The following is a 25,108-nucleotide window of genomic DNA, read 5'->3' on the forward strand; positions in this document are numbered from 1 at the left end:
TCTCCTCAGCCAAAGAAACTACATTTCCCGTCAACCCCAGCAAGAGCAGAGCCACCACTTCCGCTTTCAACAAACTGTCATTCCTCCCTCTCCCCTCCCCCTGCGGCCTTTTCCAATCGCCCACCCAAAACTACATCTCCCAGCATGCTCCTTGCGTGCGTGAAGGGGCGGGGCCTAGACGTGGCAGGGAGGGAATATTCGTTTCACGCTTTTCCCTCAGAAAGCCATGGCTGCGACGGCAGGAGCCGCGGACACCTCCTTGACCGCGTCCTTCCGGCCGTCGGGAGATGCCGCCCGGCCGCCCCCTCATCTGGCCGCGCTGGTGCTGGCCCGCGGCGGCAGCAAAGGAATCCCGCTGAAGAACATTAAGCTCCTCGCTGGGGTCCCGCTGATTGGCTGGGTTTTGAGGGCAGCCCTCGATTCTGGCGTCTTCCAGAGGTATGCGCATGCGCGGCTGTCACTTCCCCTCCCCTCCCCTCCCGCGCCCTCTTTTTCAAAGGAGTAAAAGTCCTTTTGTTTCCGTACAGGATTTCCGGGTTCTTTTTGAAACTTTTGACACTTTTTCATCATTGAGTTGGAATCAGTGACAGCAGTTTTGTAGAAATGCAATGCAGGAAGGGAAGATGGGAATTTATTTATTTATTTATTTAGAATATTTATATACCGCTCCCCATTGAAAAATTTCGGAGCGGTGTACAAGGTAAAATGAAAATAAAAACAGAATAAAAACAGTTAAAACAAAATTTAAAAGAAGCAATAATAGTAATCCAAGGCTGCATGTTAAAGAATTCATGCAGCTTCTTTTAAGGTGCAGTCCTAAGCATGTTTAGACAGAAGAAAGCCTCCCCCCTGCCTCCCCCCAAAGCCCAGCATTCTCCAACCGGTCTAAACATGCATAGGGTTGCACCCTTAATTTATTTTTCCTCTTCCCTCCCCATTCTTTGTTCCTTGTGTGCTGTGTTGTTTTAGATTTTAAGCCTATAAACCAGGGAGTGTCATTGCTCACTGATTATTTGTAAGTCGCTTTGGGAGCCTTATTTGGCCAATGAATGGGGGGGGGGGTTTACTTTAAATGAATGAATAAATGCCCTCTGCTAAAAAGTAGAAACAAATCATCTATTCTTCCCATATTGCAGATAGGGAAGAAACTGAAATTGAGAAGTTGTGCTTTATGACTAAACTAGTAATGTAGTACTATCTATCTATATAATTTATTATTGCATTTATATCCTGGCTTTTTTTCCTTCAAGGAACTCAAGGCAGTGAACATAATCTTCCTCCTCTCCATTTTATCCTCACAACAACCACCCTGTGAGGTGGGCTGGGCTGAGAGTCTGCGACTGGCCCAAAGTCACCCAGGGGGTTTCCATGGCCAAGTGAGGACTAGAACCCAGATCTCCCGACTCCCAGTCCAACACTTTAACCACTACACCACACTCCTATGTCTAGCTAAGCCACCACCAGCATCCACAGATGTTAAGCATGCTTTCTGAGACAACAGTATGAAGTTTAAGACCCTGATAAGAAATGGTGACTTCAGAACTTTTAGATTGTGCCCTGTTTTCTTGAGGACTAGGAGCATAGTTCTGAGAGTCAAAATGTCATTGCCTTGCTCTGATTAACAGTTACTAGCTACTTAGCTACCTTGAACTTTTTATGGAAAGGCAGGGTATAAATGTTCAAAATCAAATAATTAGTGCTTTGGAATAATCTAATTGTAGTGCCTCTTATGGCTGCAGTCTTGTAACCACTAATTTTGGAGCACAGCCCATTCACCAGTGGGGTTTACTTCTGAATGAAGATGCATAGCATTGGGCTCTATGTTCTCTGCTGTATTAAACTCCTTCCTTTGGTGTAGAAATCTCCATCTCATCAGCCTTCCTTGCCCAGTACTTTAGGGATGATTTCCTTCTCACAACAGGAAACTAGTTCAACAGCTTTTTATAGGCTTGTCAGCGAGGTAGACCCCTGCGATTCCCATTTTACAGATTAGCAAACTGAGGGTAGGCCATAGTGACTTATCACTGAGCAAACAATCGCTAGTATGAAGGAAGATGAGCCAATGCAAGTATCAACCAGTGACTTTAAACTTGCTGTGTTAAGATCTCCTCCTAGAACAAAATACAAGAAAAAGGATTAGAGTTCCATTCAATACTGTAAAAAGAGAGAGGTCGCTTACCTGAATAAAAGAATCAAAAGGTACCAATGATTAATGTATCATTGGTACTGTGATGTCCTGCCCACCTGTGTCATCTTGGCTTCACCTGAGACGCCCACAAGCTACCCGGCAGGACTTTCCATGCTGCTAGCACCCAGGGCCACTTCAATCCCCCCTGTGCTGATGACATGTGTGAGGGTTTAGGCCTACTGCTGCCGCTCCTGTCTTGCCTTTATTCTTCAGACCCCACAGCTCCACAACCTAGCCCTCAGTTTCCCATTCCTCTGCCACCATTAACTGTTCTCTCCTCAGTCACTCCTCCACAGACCACACCAGCTGTTTAAATGTAATTAGAATTTATTAACGTAAGTACGTGTACATAAGCTTATTAGTTTCCTTGTAAGCGTATGGTTACAAGGTTCTAAGCATATTGGTTTCTGTCAATTCTTTCTTACAAGGTTCCACTATAGAATACTGCTGTCTGTAAATTCAAACACAGTAACCCACACCAAACTTTCCTATTCAGTATCTGCCTCTCACAGAATCATACATTTCAACTCTCTTATACTCCTCCACTTCTCTCATAGATCACACCACTCGCATATGATCGTACACTTCTCCCACAGAATGCTACACTTCTGTCTCATATCACACCCCTTACATAACTGTCTTGCTGTCAGCTCAGACTCATTGGCCTGGTTCAGACAACGCGCTAAACCACGCTGCTTAACCACAAAATGGTTAACAGAATGCATTAAGGTCAATCCATCCCGTTAACCATTTTGTGGTTTAGCAGCATGGTTTAGCGCAGTGGTTCCCAATTGGTGGTCTGCGGACCCCAGGGGGTCCACGTAACCCACCCAGGGGGTCCGTGGCACCATTCACATATTCACCATTCATTTCTGGAGTCCACTGACGATGAATTCCTACCAGAAGTAAAATATAACATCACTGAGCACTTGTGTGATTTAGCAACTTCAGCTTCAGAGATTACTTCCCTGCACCTAATCCTGAAAGCTCATGGATAAGGAATCCTTTTGAATGTGGTGATGTACAACTAATAACTCTATCTGCGGAAGAGCGAGATGCACTTGTTGATGTGACTTGCGATGGTTCATTGAAATCATTTTTCAAAGAATATAGACGGGACTGATTCTGGGTGAAGGTTTTTCCTGATTATAAGAAGTTAGGTGAAAAAGCTTTGAAACATCTAGTTCCCTTTTGTTCTACATATCTTTGTGAACAGACATTTTTGACATTTTGTTATATGAAGAACAAGCATAGAACTCGGCTCAACGTTGATCCAGATTTGAGATTAAAAGTAGGAAATATTGAACCGGATGTGGAAGGGATTGTTCAGGACAAAAAGAGGCATGATTTCTCCCATCACATTTAGGTTTAGTAGCTGCTAGACGAGTAAAAAAAAAATTCAATTGTAAACTAGATGTTAGTAAAATTAAATTCGTCTTTATATTCCTAACTAAATCATTGTCATGTTTGCATGTTAATATCACAAATTTTATGGTCTGTTTTTTAGTATACCTAAAATCCTTTGCTACCCTAGAGATAACATTTTTTTTCAAAAGTAGGGGGTCCATGGCTTGGCATTTGAAAAACAAGGGGTCCGCAGTACTTAGCTAATTGGGAACCACTGGTTTAGCATGTTGTCTGAATGGGGCCTCTACATAAAGCAACATTTCTCCAGCTCCTCCCACTCTCACACAGCCAATCCAAACACTCCCCCTCCATCCAATCAGCACTCAGGCATTCAACACCCCCACCCCAGAACCCAACCTGTGGATACAAATCGCAAGTACATTGAGGGCTACTTACTTCCTGAAACTTTATGCATAATCTAAACAATAACTTGACAAATGTTTACATTTAATGCATAATAGCCAGCTGAACATCACAGGTACCTTTTGATTCTTTTGTTCTGGTTAGTGACTCCTCCTAGGACAGGCATCCACAGACAACAAATAAGAAAGTAATTCTGTTCCTTCTCCTCTCTATTCGGCCCTGGTTAGGCCTCAGAGTACTGCGTCCAGTTCTGGGCTCCACAATTCAAGAAGGATGCAGACAAGCTGGAGCGTGTTCAGAGGAGGGCAACCAGGATGATCAGGGGTCTGGAAACAAAGCCCTATGACGAGAGACTGAAAGAACTGGGCATGTTTAGCCTGGAGAAGAGAAGTCCGAGGGGACACATGATAGCACTCTTCAAATACTTAAAAGGTTGTCACACAGAGGAGGGCCAGGATCTCTTCTCGATCCTCCCAGAGTGCAGGACACGGAATAACAGGCTCAAGATAAAGGAAACCAGATTCCAGCTGGACATCAGGAAAAACTTCCAGACTGTTAGAGCAGTACGACAATGGAATCAGTTACTTAGGGAGATTGTGGGCTCTCCCACACTAGAGGCCTTCAAGAGGCAGCTGGACAACCACCTGTCAGGGATGCTTTAGGGTGGATTCCTGCATTGAGCAGGGGGTTGGACTCGATGGCCTTGTAGGCCTTATCCAACTCTGCTATTCTATGATTCTATGATCTCTCTAAGCAATGATGGCATAACGCTGCTGTCTCTTGTCTGCCAACAGCGTGTGGGTTTCCACAGACCACGATGAAATTGAGAAAGTGGCCAAGCAGTTTGGGGCGCAGGTCCATCGAAGGAGCTCAGAAGTCTCGAAAGACTCCTCTACCTCACTGGATGCCATCGTGGAGTTCCTCCAGTATCATGACGGTGCGGTGATCGGTGTCATTTATTACGTATTTGCTAAAACATATTTACGGACCTGCTTTTCCGTTTTTAGCAAAGCACTCAAGGCAGCCTTTATTTTTATGTTTTATTTTCTTGTTTCCATTCTTTAAAATAAAAGGGAGTTGCAGTTCAGGGGACAATTAAAGGGTTGGTAAAATCTCTTAGGTTGCTGGGTCAGAACTCTGTTAGAAGAGGAACAATAGGGTGGCCATCAGAGAGGAGGCGAGGTGAGCCTCCTTAGGAAGGGAGTTGCCACCGCTTTGATGCGGCCACAGAGAAGGTTTTGTTCTCTGCCCATTTCAGTCCTGCCTTGACCACTGATGGAATGAGAAGAAGAGTCTTCGCTGCAGATCTTAAAGAGTGGGCAAGCTCATATTATCAGGACACATTATTAAATTGGGGGGGCGTTTGAGGATACCAGTGGCTGGGTTACAAAACGGGGAGGCTGCCATTGCGCTCATGAGGACGCCCTGTCTCCGGTATGTAAGGGTTGCGATTCTGAAACCCACCTGGCAAGCTGCAGCCCAACAACGTACACTTCGCTTCGACCAGTGTTTGTCACTATGTTTCAATTTCATTTGGGCTCCAGGCACCGCCACTGAGGCCATTTGGGGGCCCCTTTCCTGGGCTAAGAGGGGTCTCTCCTCTTCCCACCCTGGTCAAGTGCTGAGCACCAGACTCAGCCAAAGGCCTTTTCAGGCCTCTCTTTCCCACCCCCTCGCCACCATCCAGGTAAGGTCTCATCTATCAGTAACTAAGCCAGCCGATAGGCAAATTCAGACAGGCTCACTTGGTCCTTGGATTGGGATGGATATTTTTTTTTCTCACCAACGCAGGTCCACATTGTTCTCTCTTCCACTCTCCTTCAACTACACTTTTGATTTCTTCACCAGCACAGTGCTCCACCACAGCTAGCCAATCACATTGCTCCTTTCCTCTTGGGCTCCTCCCTCATCACAGCTAATTGGCTGATTGCTTCTGCATCCTCCTCTCCCTGTCCAGCCCCCTTACTGCTGAAGCGTGGCAGGTCTGCTAACTCCCCACCCCCAAAGCCTCCTCCGGTAGCCCAAATAATCAGCCCAGCGCTAAAGCAAACAGAAAGGTAAAACTGGAGAGGACCTGTTTAGCCTTCATGGCAGAGTGAAAGAGAGAGAGGAGGGGGAGGGGGGGTAAGGAGCTGCGCTTAAGTGACTGGGAGCAACCAGTGACCCTCGGGCTTTGCAGTTAAGAGCAATGGCTTGGACAAAGCCTCACTCCACATGTAGGACCTACTTCCAAGTATATATTCATGGGGCAATCAGTTTGTGAGAATTGTGTGTTGCTGCAAAGCATACCAGGGCGAAGGAGCAATGCCATTCAGCCGCTGAAAATTTAGGGCAGTATCCTTTTTTTGTATTTATTTATTTTCAGTACTTAAACATACATCAATACAATAAAAGAAACAACATAATACATAAACGTTGAATAACCTTAATAACATATATTCTAGCTTAATCTGTTAACATAATCATACTTAACATAAAAGTGCACCCCCCACCACGGGGTCTTATTCCTGTTTCCAAAACCTCATTGTTTCTTCTGGAGGTGGTTTGCCACTCCCCTTAGATAAAACAAATTCTAGGAACTGTTTCCATATTCCCTCAAAGTCATTAGTTTTTGTTATTCCTCGTCTCATTTTTATATTACATGTTCATTTATCATTGATAGCAATGTCCCATATCTCTTTATACCAATCTTCTATATGGTAATCCCCTTGAACCTTCCAGTTCCTGGATATCATTAACCTTGCTGCTGTTAGCAAATTCGTTATCAATTCTTTTTTCTCTTTGTTACAATTTAATTCTTCATATAATGATAACAATGCCACTATGGGTGTCTCTCCAATCTCCATTCGTAAAATTTCTTTTATCTCATTAAACACCATTTTCCACAATTTTTGTACAAATCCACATTCCCACCACATATGTAAATACGTTCCTCTTTGTTTTTCGTTTTTCTTTACATCCTCTCCAACAATTTGCTGAGTTCAGCTTATTTATTTCATTTAATCTCACCGGGGTTAGATACCACCTCCATATGATCTTATAATAATTTTCTTTTATCCTCACAGACATATTTCTCAACACTCTTTGTTTCCATATTCCTTCCCAGCTCTGTTGTAGCGCAGTATCCTATGCTGCCCCAGGGACTGGTGGAACTGACCACTTCTGCAACACGAATTAGCGGTTCCTGAAACAACCACGCATGAGCAGAAATGCTCATTTCTGGAATGGGGCTCTTTTGACCTGATCCTTTCAGGAAACTGGCATTTCCCTTTATTTCTGGGGTGTTTTCAGGAAGTGCTAGTTCCTGTTGCGCTAGCAGTCAGTTCCGCTGGTGCAACCGAAGCAGCGGAGGCACAATGTCTGTATAGGAGGGTGCCCATTAAAGCCAACCCTTCTTCACAGCTGTTTCTAGCTCTAATTGGAACACAGCATCTTGCTACAATCTCTTCTCTTTCTGCCAGCCATGGGAAAGCACTAACATGTCAATGGCCCCGTTCAGAAGACACCTTAAACCATGGCTTTAACCACAGTGGTTAAGCCAGAAAGCTGGGCTGTGTTCAGAAGACACCTTAAACCATGGCTTTAACCATGTTGAATAAAGCAAAAAGCCTTATTCACTGCAGTTAAAGTCAAAGTTTAAGGTGTCTTCTGAACACAGCCTGACTTTCTGGCTTAACCACCATAGTTAAAGCCATGGTTTAAGGTGTCGTCTGAACGGGGCCTGTGACATTCAGTTTGGCCTTGTAAATAAGCCCACAAAAGTTATTAGCCAAGGAAGGAAGGAAGAAAGAATTGCTATCCTGTTTGGTGCTGTCAGAGGGACAGACTGCCTGATTGTTTTAAAAAATTAAAACTTCAAAATGCCAATGATGTGTTTTGAATCGCACACTGACTTACACATTTTAACCTAAATGTACAGTATTGTTTACTCTTCCTTGTTGCTCTCTCCTCCCCAGACATTGACATTGTTGGAAATATCCAAGCGACGTCGCCTTGTTTGCATCCCACCGACCTGATCAGAGTGGCCAAAATGATCCATGAGGACGGGTTTGACTCTGTCTTCTCTGTCGTGAGGCGCCATCAATTTAGATGGAGTGAAGTCAGGAAAGGAGGTAGGGGCATTTCTGGTTGGCGTTGCTGCTTAGAATTTATTTATTTATTTATTTAAAGCATTTTTACAGCGCCGCCTCACCATTTCTGGCATCGAGGCGCTTTACAATAACATATAAAACAATTCCATTAAAACCCTCAACCCACATTACAACAATTCCATTAAAACCCTCACCCTTTAACCATTAAAAGCCCTCAACCCCAATTTAAACCACCCCCTCCCCAGACTCTTGTGAAAATAAAAACGCCTTACAAAGGCGTTTGAAGCAATTGAGAGTGGGAGCCTGTCTAATCTCCAGTGGCACATTATTCCATAACCGGGGGCCAGCCACTGAAAAAGCCCTGGCCCCGGCACATTCCAATTTGTAGCGGGGGACCATCAGGGCGCCCTGCTCCTGAGAGCGAGTCTGCCAATGGTGAGACACAGGAGAAAGGCGAGTGCTCAGGTATCCAGGGCCCAAGCAATGCAGGGCTTTATACATGGTCAACAAGACCTTGTAGCGCACCCTAGCAGCCACCGGCAGCCAATGGAGCTCTTGAAGCACCAAAGTGATAGAAGACCACTTTGGGAGCCCCTTGACCAACCTGGCTGCTGCATTTTGTACAGCCTGTAGGCGTTGGATTTGCTTCAAGGGAAGCCCTGTATACAAACAGGTTGCAATAGTCCAGTCTGGAAAGAACCAGGGCCTGGACTGCGGTGGTAAGATCAGCCTCTGACAGAAAGGGGCGAACTTGGCGGAGCACATGGAGTTGATAAAAGCAACTCTGAACCACGGCCCCCACCTGTGATGACATAGTTAGGGACTGGTCAAGAATAACACCCAGGTCCCGCTGCGCCTCAGTCACAATCCTTGGTCGGATTCCTGAAATAGACAGATCTACGAGCTCCTGCCTCAAATCTGCCAGCCACTGACCTCGGCCAATCCCCATCAGCTCAGTCTTTGCAGAAGTGGCAGAAACATACGAACTCTGTTCCTAGGCCCATCTAGCCCAGTGATGGTGGCTATTTCTCAGGCAAGAGCTGCTTTGACTCCTAAGCAGCCCCACAGAGGCGGTTTGAGGTCTTTCCTAGGGTGTAGCTGCCCCCCTCCCCCGGTCACCACAGGGTTTTATTTTCTGTTATTTTTGTAAACTGTTTTGGTTGGCTTCTGAAAAGTAGTTTAGAAATATAATCGATCAATTAAGCAGCCAGGAAATCAGAAGATGTTTACTTCTTGGGAGGAGAGCAATGACAAATCTTGATAAAATAGTTAAGAGCAGAGACACCACATTGACAACAAAGGTCCGCATACCGTAGTAACCTATGGCTGCGAGAGCTGGACCATAAGGAAGGCTGAGCAAAGGAAGATAGATGCTTTTGAACTGTGGTGTTGGAGGAAAATTCTGTGAGTGCCTTGGACTGCAAGAAGATCAAACCAATCCATACTCCAGGAAATAAAGCCAGACTGCTCACTTGAGGGAATGGTATTCAAGGCAAAACGGAAGTACTTTGGCCACATAATGAGAAGACAGGATACCCTGGAGAAGAGGCTGATGCTAGGGAAAGTGGAAGGCAAAAGGAAGAGGGGCCGACCAAGGGCAAGATGGATGGATGATATTCTGGAGGTGACAGACTTGACCTTGGGGGAGCTAGGGGTGGCAACGGCCGACAGAAAGCTCTGGCGTGGGCTGGTCCATGAAGTCACGAAGAGTCGGAAACGACTGAACGAATAAACAAAAACAAAAACATCAGAAGTGCCCTGCTGGATCAGACCAAGGGTCCATCTAGTCCAGCACTCTGTTCACACAGTGGCCAACCAGCTGTCAACCAGGGACCCACAAAGCAGGACATGGTGCAACAGCACCCTCCCACCCATGTTCCCCAGCAACTGGTGCACACAGGCTTACTGCCTCAGATACTGGAGTTAGCACTTAACCATCAGTAGCCATTGATAGCCTTCGCTTCCGGGAATTTATCCAACCCCCTTTTAAAGCCATCCAAATTGGTGGCCATCGCGACATCTTGTTGCAGTGAATTCCGTATTTTAACTATGGGCTGTGTGAAGGACTTCCTTTCATTTGTCCTGAATCTCCCACCGATCAGCTTCATGGGATGACCCTGTTGGGCTCTAGAATTATGGGAGAGGGAGAAAAATGTCTCCCTATCCACATTCTCCACGTCATGCATAATTTTGTACACCTCTATCATGTCTTCCCTTGGCTTCTTTTTTGCCAAGCTAAACAATCCCATCTTTTTTAACCTTCCCTCATAGGTTAATTTTGCACACCGTAGCCTCCTTTTGTATCTGAGATTCAGCAGATCAAGAGAAAATACAAAGGCTTCAAAGGACAGACCTTATTCAATGATAGACTTGCAAATCTTTACCGACTGTATTGGGCTTCAGGAATTAATATATGGGTAGTGGTCCCTGAACCCTTTCTCAAGCAAGACAACAGAAATATGGTATCAAAGAATACATTTTTTTTATTGCTCGAACAGTCTAAGGCAGCCTTCCTCAACCTGGGGCGCTCCAGATGTGTTGGACTACAACTCCCAGAATGCCCCAGCCAGCTGGGGCATTCTGGGAGATGCAGTCCAACACATCTGGAGCGCCCCAGGTTGAGGAAGGCTGGTCTAAGGGAATAACAAGCTTTAGTGAAGATGAAGCAGATCACAAACAGTCCTAAATACACACATTATATTCACTACAAGTACAATAAAGATAGTAACAAACATATTGATAATGTCGTAAAACCTAGGTTCCTCTCAATCTAACAGTCAATATCAAAGGTTCATATTTAGCTAAATGGAAGGCATGATGGGCGAAGCAAGCATGGCAGATTCCTCATCTGAAGGCATGATCCTGGTGGTCCCACATGGACCTGTGGTCTATTTGGAGTCCACCACGAGAATAGCCTTCAGTGTGGTGGCCCCCCTCCTATGGAATTCTCTGCCTCTGGAAGTCAGGCAGGCACCAACTTTGTATTCCTTCCAGCCCCTCTTGAAAACATTGTTCCAGGAAGCCTTCCCTTAGTGACTAGCTGTGCTTTTATTTGCACTCGGTTTGTTTTAAAAAATGTATTTTAATGTGTTTTTATTCTGTTTTTACTCTTTTATTCTGTTTGTTCCCTGCTCCAAAATTCTTGAATAGCAAGCAGTGTATAAATATTGTAAATAAATAAATAAATGAGTAATTCTCCCAAGATCTCTCTCCCAAACTGATCGAACCCTGCCCATTTCTAACCTTCATGATGTCAACCTCCAAAGGTCCCTTCTGCTCTGTGATTCTGTGGTTCAGTTCAGACAACACGTTAGTCAACGCAGTGTGAAAACTCCACTCAAACGTTGAGTGTTTAGGGGATACTCCCCATACAACATGTTCTAACTCCACTGTTGTGTGACTGTGGGCTACTGTGGAGATGAGTATAAACCATCGCGATGTTTGCTTGACGGTTCCTCTGCCCTCTCCTCTCCCCTGGTCCTCCCGATGGTATCCCATCAGTCATTGCTGCAGAAAACCAATCCCGGTGGCTCTCCTAGAGCGACACTCCCTCCTTTCACCACTCTTGCCAGGGGACTCTGTAGCCAATGGGAAAAGTCAACTCAATGCAACGGAGAACTCCACAGAGCTCGCCACACAACAGTTGTGCAGGAACTCTGCTCTGCGTGAATAACCTGTGTGGAGTGTTTTCCCAAAAAACTCCACCGTTGCATGGAGTTTTCCTACCAGATAACACATTCTTCAACGGTGGTGCAAAAACTAAAATCACCACTGAAAAACATGTTGTCTGAACTGAGCCTATGGGCATGTCCACACTAGTCCTGTAGTCCACATGACGCACAGCGGATCCCTGGAGCAGGAACAGATGATCCCTCCATTTCCCCAGGATAAACGGGACGGCTTTTAGCCCGATTCTTCCCATGGTCTTGGGATCATCCCGAGACCGCGGAAGGTGTGGGTGCCCATCCCGGCTTCGTCCCGCCTCCTCGTGAGTAAATGTGAGGAGGCGCGCACAGAGCTCTTCAGGTGCTCCGTGCCCATCGGGGGTGGGAGATGGATCAGGTGCTTTTTTATATAACTCTCTTTTCGTTGGAGCGCACATGCGCTCGTCCATCTGTAAAAAAATTTAAAATGGTGGGCGCGACATCCCTCCTTCCTCCCGGGATGTCGCGCACATGCGTTTGGACAAAGCGGAGGATCTCGCGATCAGAATATTGTGAAATCCTCCCCCCTCCATCCTCTGGTCTAGACATGCCCTATATCTATACTGACCGGTGGCAGCCTTTTTTGCCAAGGATCTTTTAGCTGAAGGTGCCTGTTCTTAAACCTAGGACCTCCTGGCCGTTGAGGGAAACTGACGACTCCACCAGGGCCCTTCTTTCATTCCGAGGACCTCTTGCCTGCAAAGCACGGGCGGTCCCTCCTTTCGAAAAAGCAACGAGACACGAACAAAATTGCAGTAGATCAGGACTGCGTTTGAAGCATGGGGCATTTTGGGAAGCGAGCGCTCATGTGGCTTTTCTGCCTCCCCACCCCCCGCCCCTCTCTTTGCAGTGTGCGACGTGACTGTGCCTCAAAATCTGAATCCCGCCAAGCGGCCCCGGAGGCAGGACTGGGACGGGGAACTCTATGAGAACGGGTCGTTTTATTTTGCCAAGAGGCCCCTGATTGAAAGGGGTTACTTGCAGGTTGGTGCTGACGTTTGTTTATTTATTTACAATATTTATATACCGCTCCCCATTGAAAATTTTGCTGGGCTTCTTTTCCTCTTCTTTCATGAGGGAGTTCTGAGCTGGGTTTGAAACTCCTGGTGAGTGGGGGGCGGGGGTCCGCGGCAGTATAATGCAGCTAATATAGATCTGTCATTCCTTAGTAGCTCCTGAACAACCTGGAGTCCAGGAAGAGGCTGTGGCGTGGGAGTGGAGTCCTGAATCTTCTCTGCGTATCATTTTTCTGCTGAAAATCCCCCTCCAAAGCCACGGCATACCCTTGTACTGCGCTGTTCGTTGAAATGGCGCCTCCAGGAGTGACTTGCGGCTTGGCCAATCCTAGCAGGGAAACAGGGCAGGCCGAGGCTCAACTCCAGCGTGGTGTAGCGGCTAGAGCATTGGACTGGGAGTCGGGAGACCCGGGTTCTAGTCCCCACTCGGCCATGGAAACCCACTGGGTGATTTGGGGCCAGTCACAGACTCCGAGCCCAACCCACCTCACAGGGTTGTTGTTGTGAGGATAACATGGAGAGGAGGAGGAGAATTATGTACACCACCTTGGGTTCCTTAAGGAGGAAAAAAGGCAGGATCTAAATGCAATGAATGAAATGGGGGGAAATGAAAGGGAACTCACCACCCCATATTCACTGCAGGTCCTTCCTTTACTCTGCTCCTCGAGGTTCTGTTCTTTTTCAAACTGAAAAAGCAGGATAGATTTGTGTGTGTGTGTGTGTGAACCGCCCAGAGAGCATCAGCTATTGGCCAGTATAGAAATGAAATGAAATAAAACATTTTGCCATATATGTGGCAAATGTGACAACTATTCTGGGTCTTGGATCTTTCTCTGTGAGTGAAGCCCTTGTGGTGCGATGTTACGTTTGGGCCGGGGAGACTTGGGTTCAAATCCCCACTGACCTATGAAATGTAGCTAAGTAAACCCCTCCCTATTATTATTATTATTGTTATTATTATCATCATTATTTCTTAAACGCCTTTCTCAAAAAGGACTCTAAACAACTTTTAACAAAATTAAAATATACCAAATTTACAACCACCCTTTCCCCCCCCTTCCTGTCATGGATTTCTGTACTGTGTGCATAAGTCATTTTGAGACTGCTTTTGCAGTGGGACGTAATGCATTAATAATAATAATAATAATAATAATAATGATAATAATAATAATAATAAACAATTATCCACTGAAATACTACCATTCCCATACAACAACTAAAACATCCGTGACACAACCATGTACAATTCAACTGATGCATTAAAGAGCCTGTCGTATGCCATCACGTGCCTGGGAATAGAAGAAAGTCTTCACCTGGCTCCGAAAAGATGACAAAGTTGGGAGAGCGTTCCACAATCAGGGGGCCCACCACCAAAAAGGCCCTGCTCTTTGTTGCCATCTTCTAAACCTCCCTCAGAGGAGGGACTCAGATGTTGATCGCAAGATGCAAACTCCGTTTCTCCGTTTGCTGCTGGTGAAAAGGCTGGGTAGAACTTGCTCCACACCACCTAGCTTCATGCACCCTATAGATGGTTTATGCAGAGCCAACCTGTGCCATGCGGTCTACGTCCTCCTTTTCTTGTGCTTCAGCAAAGCTGGCTGATGCAGGTTTTTGTTTTGTTTTCCTCAGGGTGGGAAAATGGCTTATTACGAAATGCGCGCTGAGCATAGCGTCGATATAGATGTTGACATTGACTGGCCTATCGCAGAGCAAAGAGTCCTGAGGTAAAAACAAGCAAACTGGTTTTCTCCATTTGTGGCTGTGACATTTCCTCCGTTTTCCAAACCCTCACTCCCACTTTATACAATTGGCAGAATCAAGTGGTACAGTTTTTTTCCGGGACTGTGCTACTCTCTACAGATGGAGATGTTGGCATAAATCTTCCCACACACAGAAAGCCAGCATGCCGGGGGGGGGGGGGGAAGGGTGCCATCTTATTTATGAATGGGGATTTATGAAACGCTGACATCTAAAGATGTCAAACACAATTCATAGAAAAGTGTAAAAAAGGGGCGGGGGGAGATCAATACGTAGAATTGTATTGATATAAGCATACTACCCTTGACCTGCTTAAACATTTTATGGGTACACCTTTAAAATACAGGGCACGATCAAGGTAAAAGTAGTTGCTACTACTTCCTACAAAAAGTCACGGAATGTGGCTTAAGGTTATGCAGAAAAGGGAATTTCAGCAGGTGTCATTTGTACGCATGTAGCACCTGGTGAAATTCCCTTTTCATCACAACAGTTAAAGTTGCAGGAGCTATGTTAGAGTGACCAGATACAAAAGAAGGCAGGGCTCCTGCAGCTTTAACTGTGGTGATGAAGTGGGAATTTCACCAGGTGCTGCATGCGTACAAATGACACCTGCTGAAATTCCCTTTTCTATTCCACTCTTAAAGATACAGGAGCCCTGTCCTCCTTTTCATAGGGTCACCCTATCTAACCCTCCTCTTAAAACTATTTAAATTCATTGCTGTCATTACATCTTGTGGCAGTGAATTCCATAGTTTAACTATGCACTTCGTGAAGAAGTGTTTTTTTTTACTTGTCCTGAATCTCCCACCAATCAGCTTCGTGGGAGGACCCCAGGTTCTAGTATTATGGGAGAAGGAGAAAAATGTCTCCGTATCCGCATTCTCCATACCATGCATAATTTTGTACACCTCTATCATGTCTCCCCTTACTCACCTTTTTTCCAAGCTAAACAATCCCAGCTATTATAACCTTCTCTCATAGGGGAGATGCTCCAACCCCTTGATCATTTTAGTTGACCTTTTCTGCACTTTTTCCAGCTCTACAATATCTTTTTTTAAGGTGCAGTGACCAGAACTGTACACAGTATTCTAAGTGTGGCCCACAGCACTTGCAGTCATTTCCCCCCCCCCCCTTTCTGTCTATGATTGCTGCACCCGTGTTTCAGGTACGGCTACTTTGGCAAAGACACCCTGAAGGAAGTGAAACTGCTGGTCTGCACCATCGACGGATGCCTCACCACCGGTCACGTTTACGTCTCGGAAGACGCGAAAGAGATTGTCTCGTACGACGTCAGGGATGGCGTTGGGATCGACTTGCTTCAGAAGAGAGGCGTTGAGGTACATTTTGGCTCCTTGCCATCGTGGATGGATTTGCGAGGCAAGGTTGTCGTGGCAATCTCACCTTTTGTTTTTAAAGGAGGCAAGTTCTGAAATCTCGAGGTTGGAGAGAGAAAGGTCAAAGCACATGGCCAATGCCTGATGACCCCGGGGTGGGGGTGGGGGTGGGCTAACCCAGCCCTTCAGAAGGAGAATTTTGGCAAGGCTTTATTGGACCTGTTCAGAAGACACCTTAAACCATGGCTTTAACCATGGTGGTTAAGACAGAAAGCCAGGCCGTGTTCAGAAGACACCTTAAACCACAGCTTTAACCATGGTGAATAAGGCTTTTTGCTTTATTCACTGTGGTTAAAGCCATGGTTTAAGGTGTCTTCTGAACACAGCCTGGCTTTCTGGCTTAACCACTGTGGTTAAAGCCATGGTTTAAGGTGTCTTTTGAACCATTGATATGTTAGTGCTTTCCCATAGCCGGCAGAAAGAGAAGAGATTGTATAAACAGCACAAATGATGATGATGATTTGGTGGTCGTAGTGTCCAAAGTGCAGTAGTGTTATCCCCATTCTGAAGGACAAGGGAAAGGTGGAAGCTAAAAGAAAGAGGGAAGGAGGGGACGGGTCTTTGCTTCTGCCCATGTAGCGAGTTTACAGCAAAAGCAAGATTTGAACCAGGCACTTCTAGGGCAGCTCCTGCATATATTTAGTCTTTGTAACCCAACTTGGTGCCCTCCAGAAGTTGTGGACTTCGACTCCCATCAGCCCCGACCAGCATGGCCTGTGGTCAGGAATGCTGGGAGTTGTAGTCCAAAACATCTGGAAGGCAGCAGGTTGGGGAAGGCTGCTGTAGCCATTACAATCACATCCTTGCATGATATGTGCAAACTGGAACACATAGACACACACATATGTGTACATGTTCAGGTTTGCAGTGTTAAGATTCAGTTTTGTGACTGTGGGCTCCTGTGGAGTTGAGTAAAAGGCAATGCGATGTTTCCTCCGCCCTCTCTCCTGCCCCAGTCCTACTCATGGTATCTGCCATTGCTGAAAAAAAATAGCCCAGCGGCTCTCCCACACTAGAGGCCTTCAAGAGGCAACTGGACAACCATCTGTCAGGGATGCTTTAGGGTGGATTCCTGCATTGAGCAGGGGGTTGGACTAGATGGCCTTGTAGGCCCCTTCCAACTCTGCTATTCTATGATTCTATGATTCTCCTAGAGCCGCACTCCCAATTTCACCGCTCTTGCCAGACAACTCTGTAGCCAGTGGGTAGAGTCCACTCAACACAACAGGAAACTCTATGGAGCCCTCCATGCAACATGCAACACAACGGTTGTGCAGGAACTCTCCTCTGCACAGTGTGAATATTCAGCATGGAGTGTTTTCCAAAAAAAAAAAACCACCCTCCACCATTGCATGGAGTTTTCCCTCCAGACAACACATTTCTCAATGGTAGTGTAAAAACTCCACTGTGGAGTTCTAAAACCGCCATAGAGAAGCGTGTTGTCTGAACTGAGCCGGGGTGAGGTCAGAAGAAGGGGGCGTTTCCCTCTAGGAAACCCCCAGAGGGCTGGATTTTTCTCCCAGGCAAGCCTGAGTTTCCCCACTCTTGGCCCGTTGCTCTGATACAGCACAGCTCTTATGTTCTGATCCTGCAGAGTTTTTTTTAAAAAAAACGTAGGGGCCCAGAGCTTTCCAGGTCAGCTAGTCTTTGATGAAGGCACTTGCAATAAGGAAAGACAGGTTCGACACGTACTGTTCTCCACAGCACAGTATTTTCTTTTCAAAAACATCCTTTTCGCTGGGCCGCGCTCTCCGAAATGTTTGCTTGACACGATTGGCTTTGCTGCCCGGCTCTCGGCTGTTGTCCTAACGGCTTTTGGTTTGACCAGGTGCGGCTGATATCCGAGAGGGACTGTTCGCCCAGGACGCTTTCCGCCATGAAGCTGGGCTGTGCCATGGAAGCCAACGTGACTGACAAGCTGCCCGTGGTCGAGAAGTGGAGGAAGGAAATGGGACTCTGTTGGAAGGAAGTGGCATACTTAGGTTAGGCCCTGTCTCCAAATAAAAGCCTGAAGGCGGTTTTTTTAATTGATTTTATATTGCTGAATCGGACAAATCAGCTAAATTATCTGTGGCCACGCTGGACGAGGTTTGTCTTCTCTGCCCGTGTTGGGGATCATTAGGAAATGAATTGAAAACAAATCCGCCAGTGTCATAATGCATTTATACAGATCTGTGGTGCAACCACATGTGGAATTCTGCCTACAGTTCTGGTCACCGCATCTCAAGATAGAAAGTGGGCCGGTTCGGATGACACGTTAAACCATGGTCAGGCCATTAACCCTTTTTCAGCAAACGGCTAGTGAGCGTGTTTAAACCATGGTTATGTAGCCACCATGGTTAGGAACGGTTCACATGACACACTAAGGCATAGTTCACGCGACGCGCTAAGCTATAATGTTTAGCTCAAAATGCTTAGCGTGTCGCCTGAACAGTGTCCTTGTGGATCTGGGAAAGGTGCAGACAAGGGCAACCAAAATGAGGACAGGTTACAGCTAGAGTGACCCTATGAAAAGGAGGACAGGGCTCCTGTAGGGTGACCCTATGAAAAGGAGGACAGGGCTCCTGTAGGGTGACCATATGAAAAGGAGGACAGGGCTGCTGTATCTTTAACAGTACTGTAAAAAAGGGAATTTCAGCAGGTGTCAATTGAAGAGGGTGAAATTCCCTCTTCATCACAACAGTTAAAGCTACTCTAGCTGTAGTAGAGTGGCCAGATAGCAAAAGAGAGCAGGGCTTCTGCAGCTTTAACTGTTGTGATGAAGAGGGAATTTCACCCTCTTCAATTGACACCTGCTGAAATCCCCTTTTCTATATTACTGTTCAAGATACAGGAGCCTTGTCCTCCTTTTCATAGGGTCACCCTATTACAGCATTAACTTAGGAAAAAAGAAGGGTGAGTAAGGGGTGATATGTCAGAGGTTTAATAAAATTTTGCATGAGGTAGACAAAGGGATTAGGGAGGGGTTTTCCTTCCTCCCTCGTAATACTAGAACTCAGATTCATCCAATGAAGCTGAATAGTAGATTTAGGGGAGATAAAAAGAAGTACAACTTTACACAGCACTTAGTTAGGGTGACCCTATGAAAAGGAGGACAGGGCTCCTGTACCTTTAACAGTGGCATAGAAAAGGGAATTTCAGCAGGTGTCATTTGTATATATGGAGAACCTGGTGAAATTTCCTCTTCATCACAACAGTTAAAGCTGCAGGAGCTATACTGGAGTGACCAAATTTAAAAGAGGGCAGGGCACCTTCACCTTTAACTGCTGTGATGAAGAGGAAATTGCCCCAGATTCTCCATATATACAAATGACACCTGCTGAAATTCCCTTTTCTATGCAACTGTTAAAGATACAGGAGCCCTGTCCTCCTTTTCATATGGTCACCCTAAATGGAATTCACTATCACAAGATATAGTGATGGCCACCTACTTGGACGGCTTTAAAAAGGGAATTGGACAGATGCATTTTTTCCCCTCTCTCAAAATACTAGAGATGAACCTGGGGTCATCCCATGAAGCTGATTGGTGGGAGATTCAGGACAAATAAAAGGAAGTCCTTCTTCACACAGCACATAGTTAAATTATGGAATTCACTACCACAAGATGTAGAGATGGCAACCAATTTGGATGGCTTTAAAAGGGGAGTTGGATAAATTCCTGGAGGCAAACGCTATCAATGGCTACTAGCCCTGATGGTTGTGTGCTATCTCCAGTATCCGAGCCTGTGTGCACCTTTGTTAGATCAGTGTTCTTTTCACCCAAGGACGAAATCCAAACAGCCCTTAAGCACGACTCCACCATTCCAGCGACAGAGGGTTCAAAAAGCGCTTTATTGATTAGTAATCAAGGCCTGGTCTCTTCAAAGGGAGCAATCAGACAAAAGACATAGGGAATACAGTACAGTATTTGAGCTTGCAAGGGGCAGGGCCCAGTAGCAGCATAAACCAATCAGAACATAACACTGGGGCATAGCTAATTATGCTAAGCAATTCTCTTTGTTCTATAAACAATACCTTTGGCCTTACGGTAAGTTACAGAAAGTTAACTTTGACACAGGAATACTGGAGCCGGAGCTCTTGTTTATATTAGATAAGACAGATGCAAGGATGCACACAAGGAGATGTTTTCGCATACATGACATTATGACATTTTGCCTGCAATATGATGGCTACTTTACAGTTTCCTGTTAAAAATGGAGAGACTTCTCTAACACTGTTGCTGGGGAACATGGCTGGGAGGGTGCTGTTGCACTATGTCCTTCTTTGTTGGTCCCTGGTCAACAGCTGGTTGGCCACTGCGGGAACAGAGTGCTGGACTAGATGGACCCTCGGTCTGATCCTGCATGGCTCTTCTTATGTTCTTATCAGGCTGTCAACGGCTACGAGCTGTAATGGCTATATCTTATCGCCAGTCTCAGAGTCAGTATGCCTCTGAATAACATCTGCTGGGGAATGGAAGCTGGGGGGATGCTATTGCTTTTTCCCATAGGCATCTGGTTGGCCTCTGTGAGAACAGAATGTTGGATCGGATCAGCCTTTGGTCTGGTCCAACAGGGCTCTTCTTCGGTTCCTAGGCCCAATTGACTGGGAAGTTCTCCTGCACAAAGCCTTCGTACCACGTTTACTCTTAAGTTTGTTGTATACTGCTGTGGACATCCTAAGTGTCTTGGAAAAGCAACTCCGAATTTTAGCTTTATCCTCCACGTTTTTAGTCCTGATACGATGTGTGGTGACGTCTCTCCCGCTGCAGGAAATGAAGAATCTGATGTGGAGTGCCTGAAGAAAGCCGGCATGAGTGCCGTCCCTGCTGACGGCTGCCCGGCTGCCCAGAAAGCCACGAGCTACATTTGCAAATGTAATGGTGGCCGCGGCGCAATCCGGGAATTTGCCGAGCACATCTTCCTCCTAATGGAAAAGGTGAATTCGGCCGGAAAGAAACGGTGATGGTAAAGCCCTGAAGCCGCTCGTGCTGCTCACGGGGAAGAAGTGTCCGAGTTCATTTTGCTGATTTCTTTTGTTGTGTGTCCATTGCTTGGTTTTTGGTATTTGGGGAATCCAAAGGGCATTGTTGGGGCATTTTAACAGCATGCACTTAAACCCAATCGTTACTTTCCTGTTGCCACCCCGTGCTGGTGTAAAAGCCAGCCGAGTCAAGCTGACTGCAGTTAGTATTGCTGGGCGGGTCTTATTAAAACGTTAAAACGTTTGCGGCATGAATGCCTGACTTTTTAGCAGCCTGGTTTTTGAAGAAAACAACCGTATTTCAAAAACTAGTAGGAACAGAATTTTGGTGGTGTGTTGTTGCTTTTTAAACAGACAAGTGTACGATTGTGTCAGCGTCAGGATGCTGTTGTGTAAAGGGCCGGTTTGATGAAATCGAGGGGGCATTGTTTAGAACTGGATTTCCTTTGAGAGAGTGGTCTTCTAGACGCAAACGTTTGCCGTCTCCTGCCGAATAGGAATATAGGATCCCGGTGCTGGCATCTCTCAAAGATTTTGCATCTGCAGTGAGCTGTGTTTACAGATTCCCCGAGGTTGGGAGAGACCCAATCCCAGCATTGTTCTAGATTAGGCATGTGAAGGGGGAGGCCGCAGCTCATTGGTAAAGCCCGTGCTTTGCATGCAGGGGATCCCGGTTAAAACAGGGGCACCTGGCCCTCCAGGTGTCATCGGTCTCCCAGTTAACACCTGTCCCAGCCAGCATGGCCCAATGGTAAGAGAAGATGGGATTTTAGTCTAACAACATCTGGAGGACCCTTGAGTTTAAAACAGAGGTGGGTAACTTGAGGCCTTCCAGATGTCAAATCATGTCTCACCATTGGCTAGGTCTGATAAGTTTAGGCGAAACAGCTGGAGGGCCACAAGGTACCATGGTTTAAAGGGTCAAGTTGGTGATAACATGGAAGAACATGAGACCCTGAAGGGCTGGTCAAATCATCCATTATAAAGCAATGTTAGACTGACCCAGCTCATCAGCTGCTGTTCTTCTACATTCCTTCTGATGGGATTCATTCCCAAGGTTGCTCCTTCAGCTTTTGGGGTTTTGCATCCAGAATTCGTGCTGCCGGGCCGTAGACTGACGTGTGCTTTGAGCTTGGCCTTCCAATCTGATGCTGTGCTTTTAGTCCCGCCTGCCAGTTCATACAGTCTCTAGAATCAAAGGGTTTAAAAAATGTGTCCCTCTTGTTCAGGGCTGCATGTTAGAATGCTGCCCTTCAAAAGACGTCTCCTGCATATAGGAAAAAAACGTGCAGGTTAGGGGAAGGCTGGGTTGAACGCATCTCCCCGACTGCTTGTTTTGAATGGGTAGGGGGATTTCAATAAAATCCAAGAGAGCATTCAGGCATGCAACCCCCACCCCCACCTGCAGCTAGAAGTGGGGACATCTGCAAAGTCTTTTTCCTCCTGTCCATAGAACTGACTTCAATAGGTTGCGCCCTCAAATTGATCCCTTATTGTGCAAAGTGCAGCACAACTGGGCCCTTTGTTTCTAAAGGGGTCTTGAGGCCATCTGCTATATGTAAATAGCTGGCACCATGCTGACGTGCAAATGGTGCACCCGTCGGGACAGGCACCCTTATTAAGAGCCCTTTGAACAAGGCATTCAGAGGAGAACGTGATTTGCACAGCCACTGTATTGCGTATAGCCACCCATTAAGGGTGTCCATGGCCAGATCACACCAGATACTGGACAAGACAGATGGATCGCCTGACAGTACAAGGCGAGGTTCCTGCGTCCATATAGCCAGTCTTGCCTGAAGGCTACTTTGCAAAAAAGAAAGAAAGAAAAGGTAGGGGATTCCAAGGCAGAGGCTTAATCCAATTCAGGGTGGATCCAGGTACAGATGGGAACCAATCTTTGGGCCACCAAAGATCTACACCAAGCAGGATATTGCACTATGAAAGCAGTATGAAAGTGGTACATAAGAGGCAGGAGCCACACCAAGCAGGATATAACACTACGAAAGTGGTATGAAACCAGCATATGGTACGTGTCAATGGGCCCCAACAGTTGTCAGTGCACTTCAAGTGCACTATAAAGCAGTAGTGTGGTGGTACCAGGTGGTAGCAGTAGTATGGACGCAGGAACCTCGCCTTGTACTGTCAGGCGATCCATCCATCTCGTCCAGTATCTTCCGCTGAGTATGAGGCGACAATCTTTACTGACAAAGGAGGTCATGTAGAGCAGGGGTAAGGCAACCTTTTTGGACTTGGCAATTTGAGAAGCTGTCCTGGGCACCACCACAAAATGGCCCTTGGGAGGCGCGGCAAAGGAGAAGGAACCTGCCCGTAAGACTGCGTACAAGGTGGAGGCAGGGACCGAGCACCGGCACGCTAAACTCCTTTGAACCGACGGCTGATGATAATAAAATGTGTTAATCTTTTTCTAAAAAAAGTGGGAGGGGCAAGACACTGGGAGAGGTGTCCAGGGGCGCACTAGGATGTGCGGGCATCACATTGCCTGCCCTTGGTGTAGAAACAGTACATCGAAACTGTAGAGTTTTCTCTGGGGGTAGTTCTCCTTGCCTTCACCGCATTGCCGTGGCATGTATGTGGCAACTTTATGGAAAGAAATGCCATTTTCTGCAAAGGTAGCAATTGCTGCCCTTTATCCAGTGACTACAATGGTTGCGCCATTTTGTTTTAAATCTGCAGTGAATATTGATCATGGCCTCTCTTTCATATTTGGTTCACAACGCACGTCGGGATTTCTGTTTTTTTCCAAGTGTTCGGAACATAGTCACGCACCTTGCTGAGTTTTTTTTCCTATGGACTTGTGAGTAAGCTTTTTAAAACAAGGTGACCTTTCCCAGTAAGCTGGGACTTCATGGAAAGGAGCGACGTTGTGCTTTTTCTTCCAACAACTGCACACTGCACCGCTTAGCCCTGCATTTTCACCAAAGGCAGATGCTGGGGAAGAACGTGAGTCTGTACCACTTCAGGCAGCTAATGGTGGGGCCCCATATTATGGGATGCTGCCCTGCGAAAAGGAAAGCATTCCTGTATATAGGAAAAAGTTAATGTTGGGAAGAACGTTGGGCTAAAATCCTTCTCTCTGAACCTCTGTTGTCCTAAGTGGACGAAAACGTGTTGCGTGGAGGAATGTCCAGTCATATCGACCTCCGCCTATAGAAGCACAGTCCAGGATAAGCTTGCCATTTTTGACAAGCTGGCCAGAGTCCAAGGGTAGGCGACTTGTGGCCCTCCAGATGTTTCGGTCCATTACTCCCATGATCCTGCATCATTGGCTCTGTTTGCAAGGGCTGATGGGAGTCGTAGGCCGAAACATCCCTGCCTTAATATCTGGCTCGTTCGGCGGCAATTGCATTTACCATGGACATGCCTGCATTTGCAGAGAAAAATGTGAAGCAGGGATACATTTGTAAACCCGTGGCAGTTCTACACTGAGAAAAGCAATGACGGGCTCCCTGAAGGATGCCCCCTCTGCATTTACAAACACCCATGTCTACGTCGTGCTTTACAGCAGGTACACATAATGTGCAGTGAACATGGGCTGCCTTGTGCCATGTGGATGGGCACTTGCTTTCAATAAATGCTCTTTACTGCTGCATGCACAAATTCTACCTTGCTCTTCTCCTTTCATCATAAGCTCAGCCTTAGCTGTCCCTTCTTTGTCTTGAACTAATCTAGGGTGACCATATGGAAAGGAGTAGAGGGCTCCTGCGTCTTTTAACTAGGGCTGTGCACAGACCCCCCGAACTGCTTCATGGCCCGATCCGCAACTTTCGGATCGGGCCGATCCACTTCGGGTTGATCTGACCCTCCCTCGCTCCGCTCTGCAGAGCGAGATCCAGAAGGGCGGATTGAGATTTTGCCCCCCTTCCCTACTTACTTGCCACCACAGCAGATGGCAGAAACACGAAGGGGGTGCAAAGTGGGGGCCGAATAACCCCCCTCCCCCTGCCCCCTTACCTGGCTCCGCTGCTGTTGCCCCCCTCCCTCCCACTTACCTGCCTCTGGCGCAGGCTTCAACTGAGGGCCAGGCCTCAAACTGAAAGAGCAGGCCGCGGCCTGTTCTTCCAGCTTGAGGCCTAGCCCTCAGTTGAAGCTCATGATGGACCACGATGGAGGCAGGTAAGCCCTCCCTGCCCCCTTCCCTGGCTCCGCTGCCAGCCGCATGGACTGCGGCGGCACCACCAGGTGAGCCCCCCTCCCCCCCCCCACT

General features: G+C 46.6%; 1 protein-coding gene across 1 annotated transcript; it reads left to right on the plus strand.

Annotated features, from left to right (window-relative positions):
* The first annotated feature begins 221 nt into the window (after nt 1-221).
* CMAS (cytidine monophosphate N-acetylneuraminic acid synthetase) lies at nt 222-23,642 on the plus strand. The gene is made up of 8 exons (XM_063134716.1): nt 222-438; nt 4,753-4,895; nt 7,915-8,070; nt 12,604-12,737; nt 14,399-14,493; nt 15,693-15,864; nt 17,750-17,903; nt 20,672-23,642. Exons 1-8 carry the CDS (start codon nt 227-229, stop codon nt 20,863-20,865), a joined length of 1,260 nt encoding a protein of 419 aa, XP_062990786.1. The 5' UTR covers nt 222-226; the 3' UTR covers nt 20,866-23,642.
* Nucleotides 23,643-25,108: the final 1,466 nt, after the last annotated feature.

The sequence above is a fragment of the Elgaria multicarinata genome, chromosome 9, assembly GCF_023053635.1.
Source record: "Elgaria multicarinata webbii isolate HBS135686 ecotype San Diego chromosome 9, rElgMul1.1.pri, whole genome shotgun sequence".
Lineage (NCBI taxonomy): Eukaryota > Metazoa > Chordata > Lepidosauria > Squamata > Anguidae > Elgaria > Elgaria multicarinata.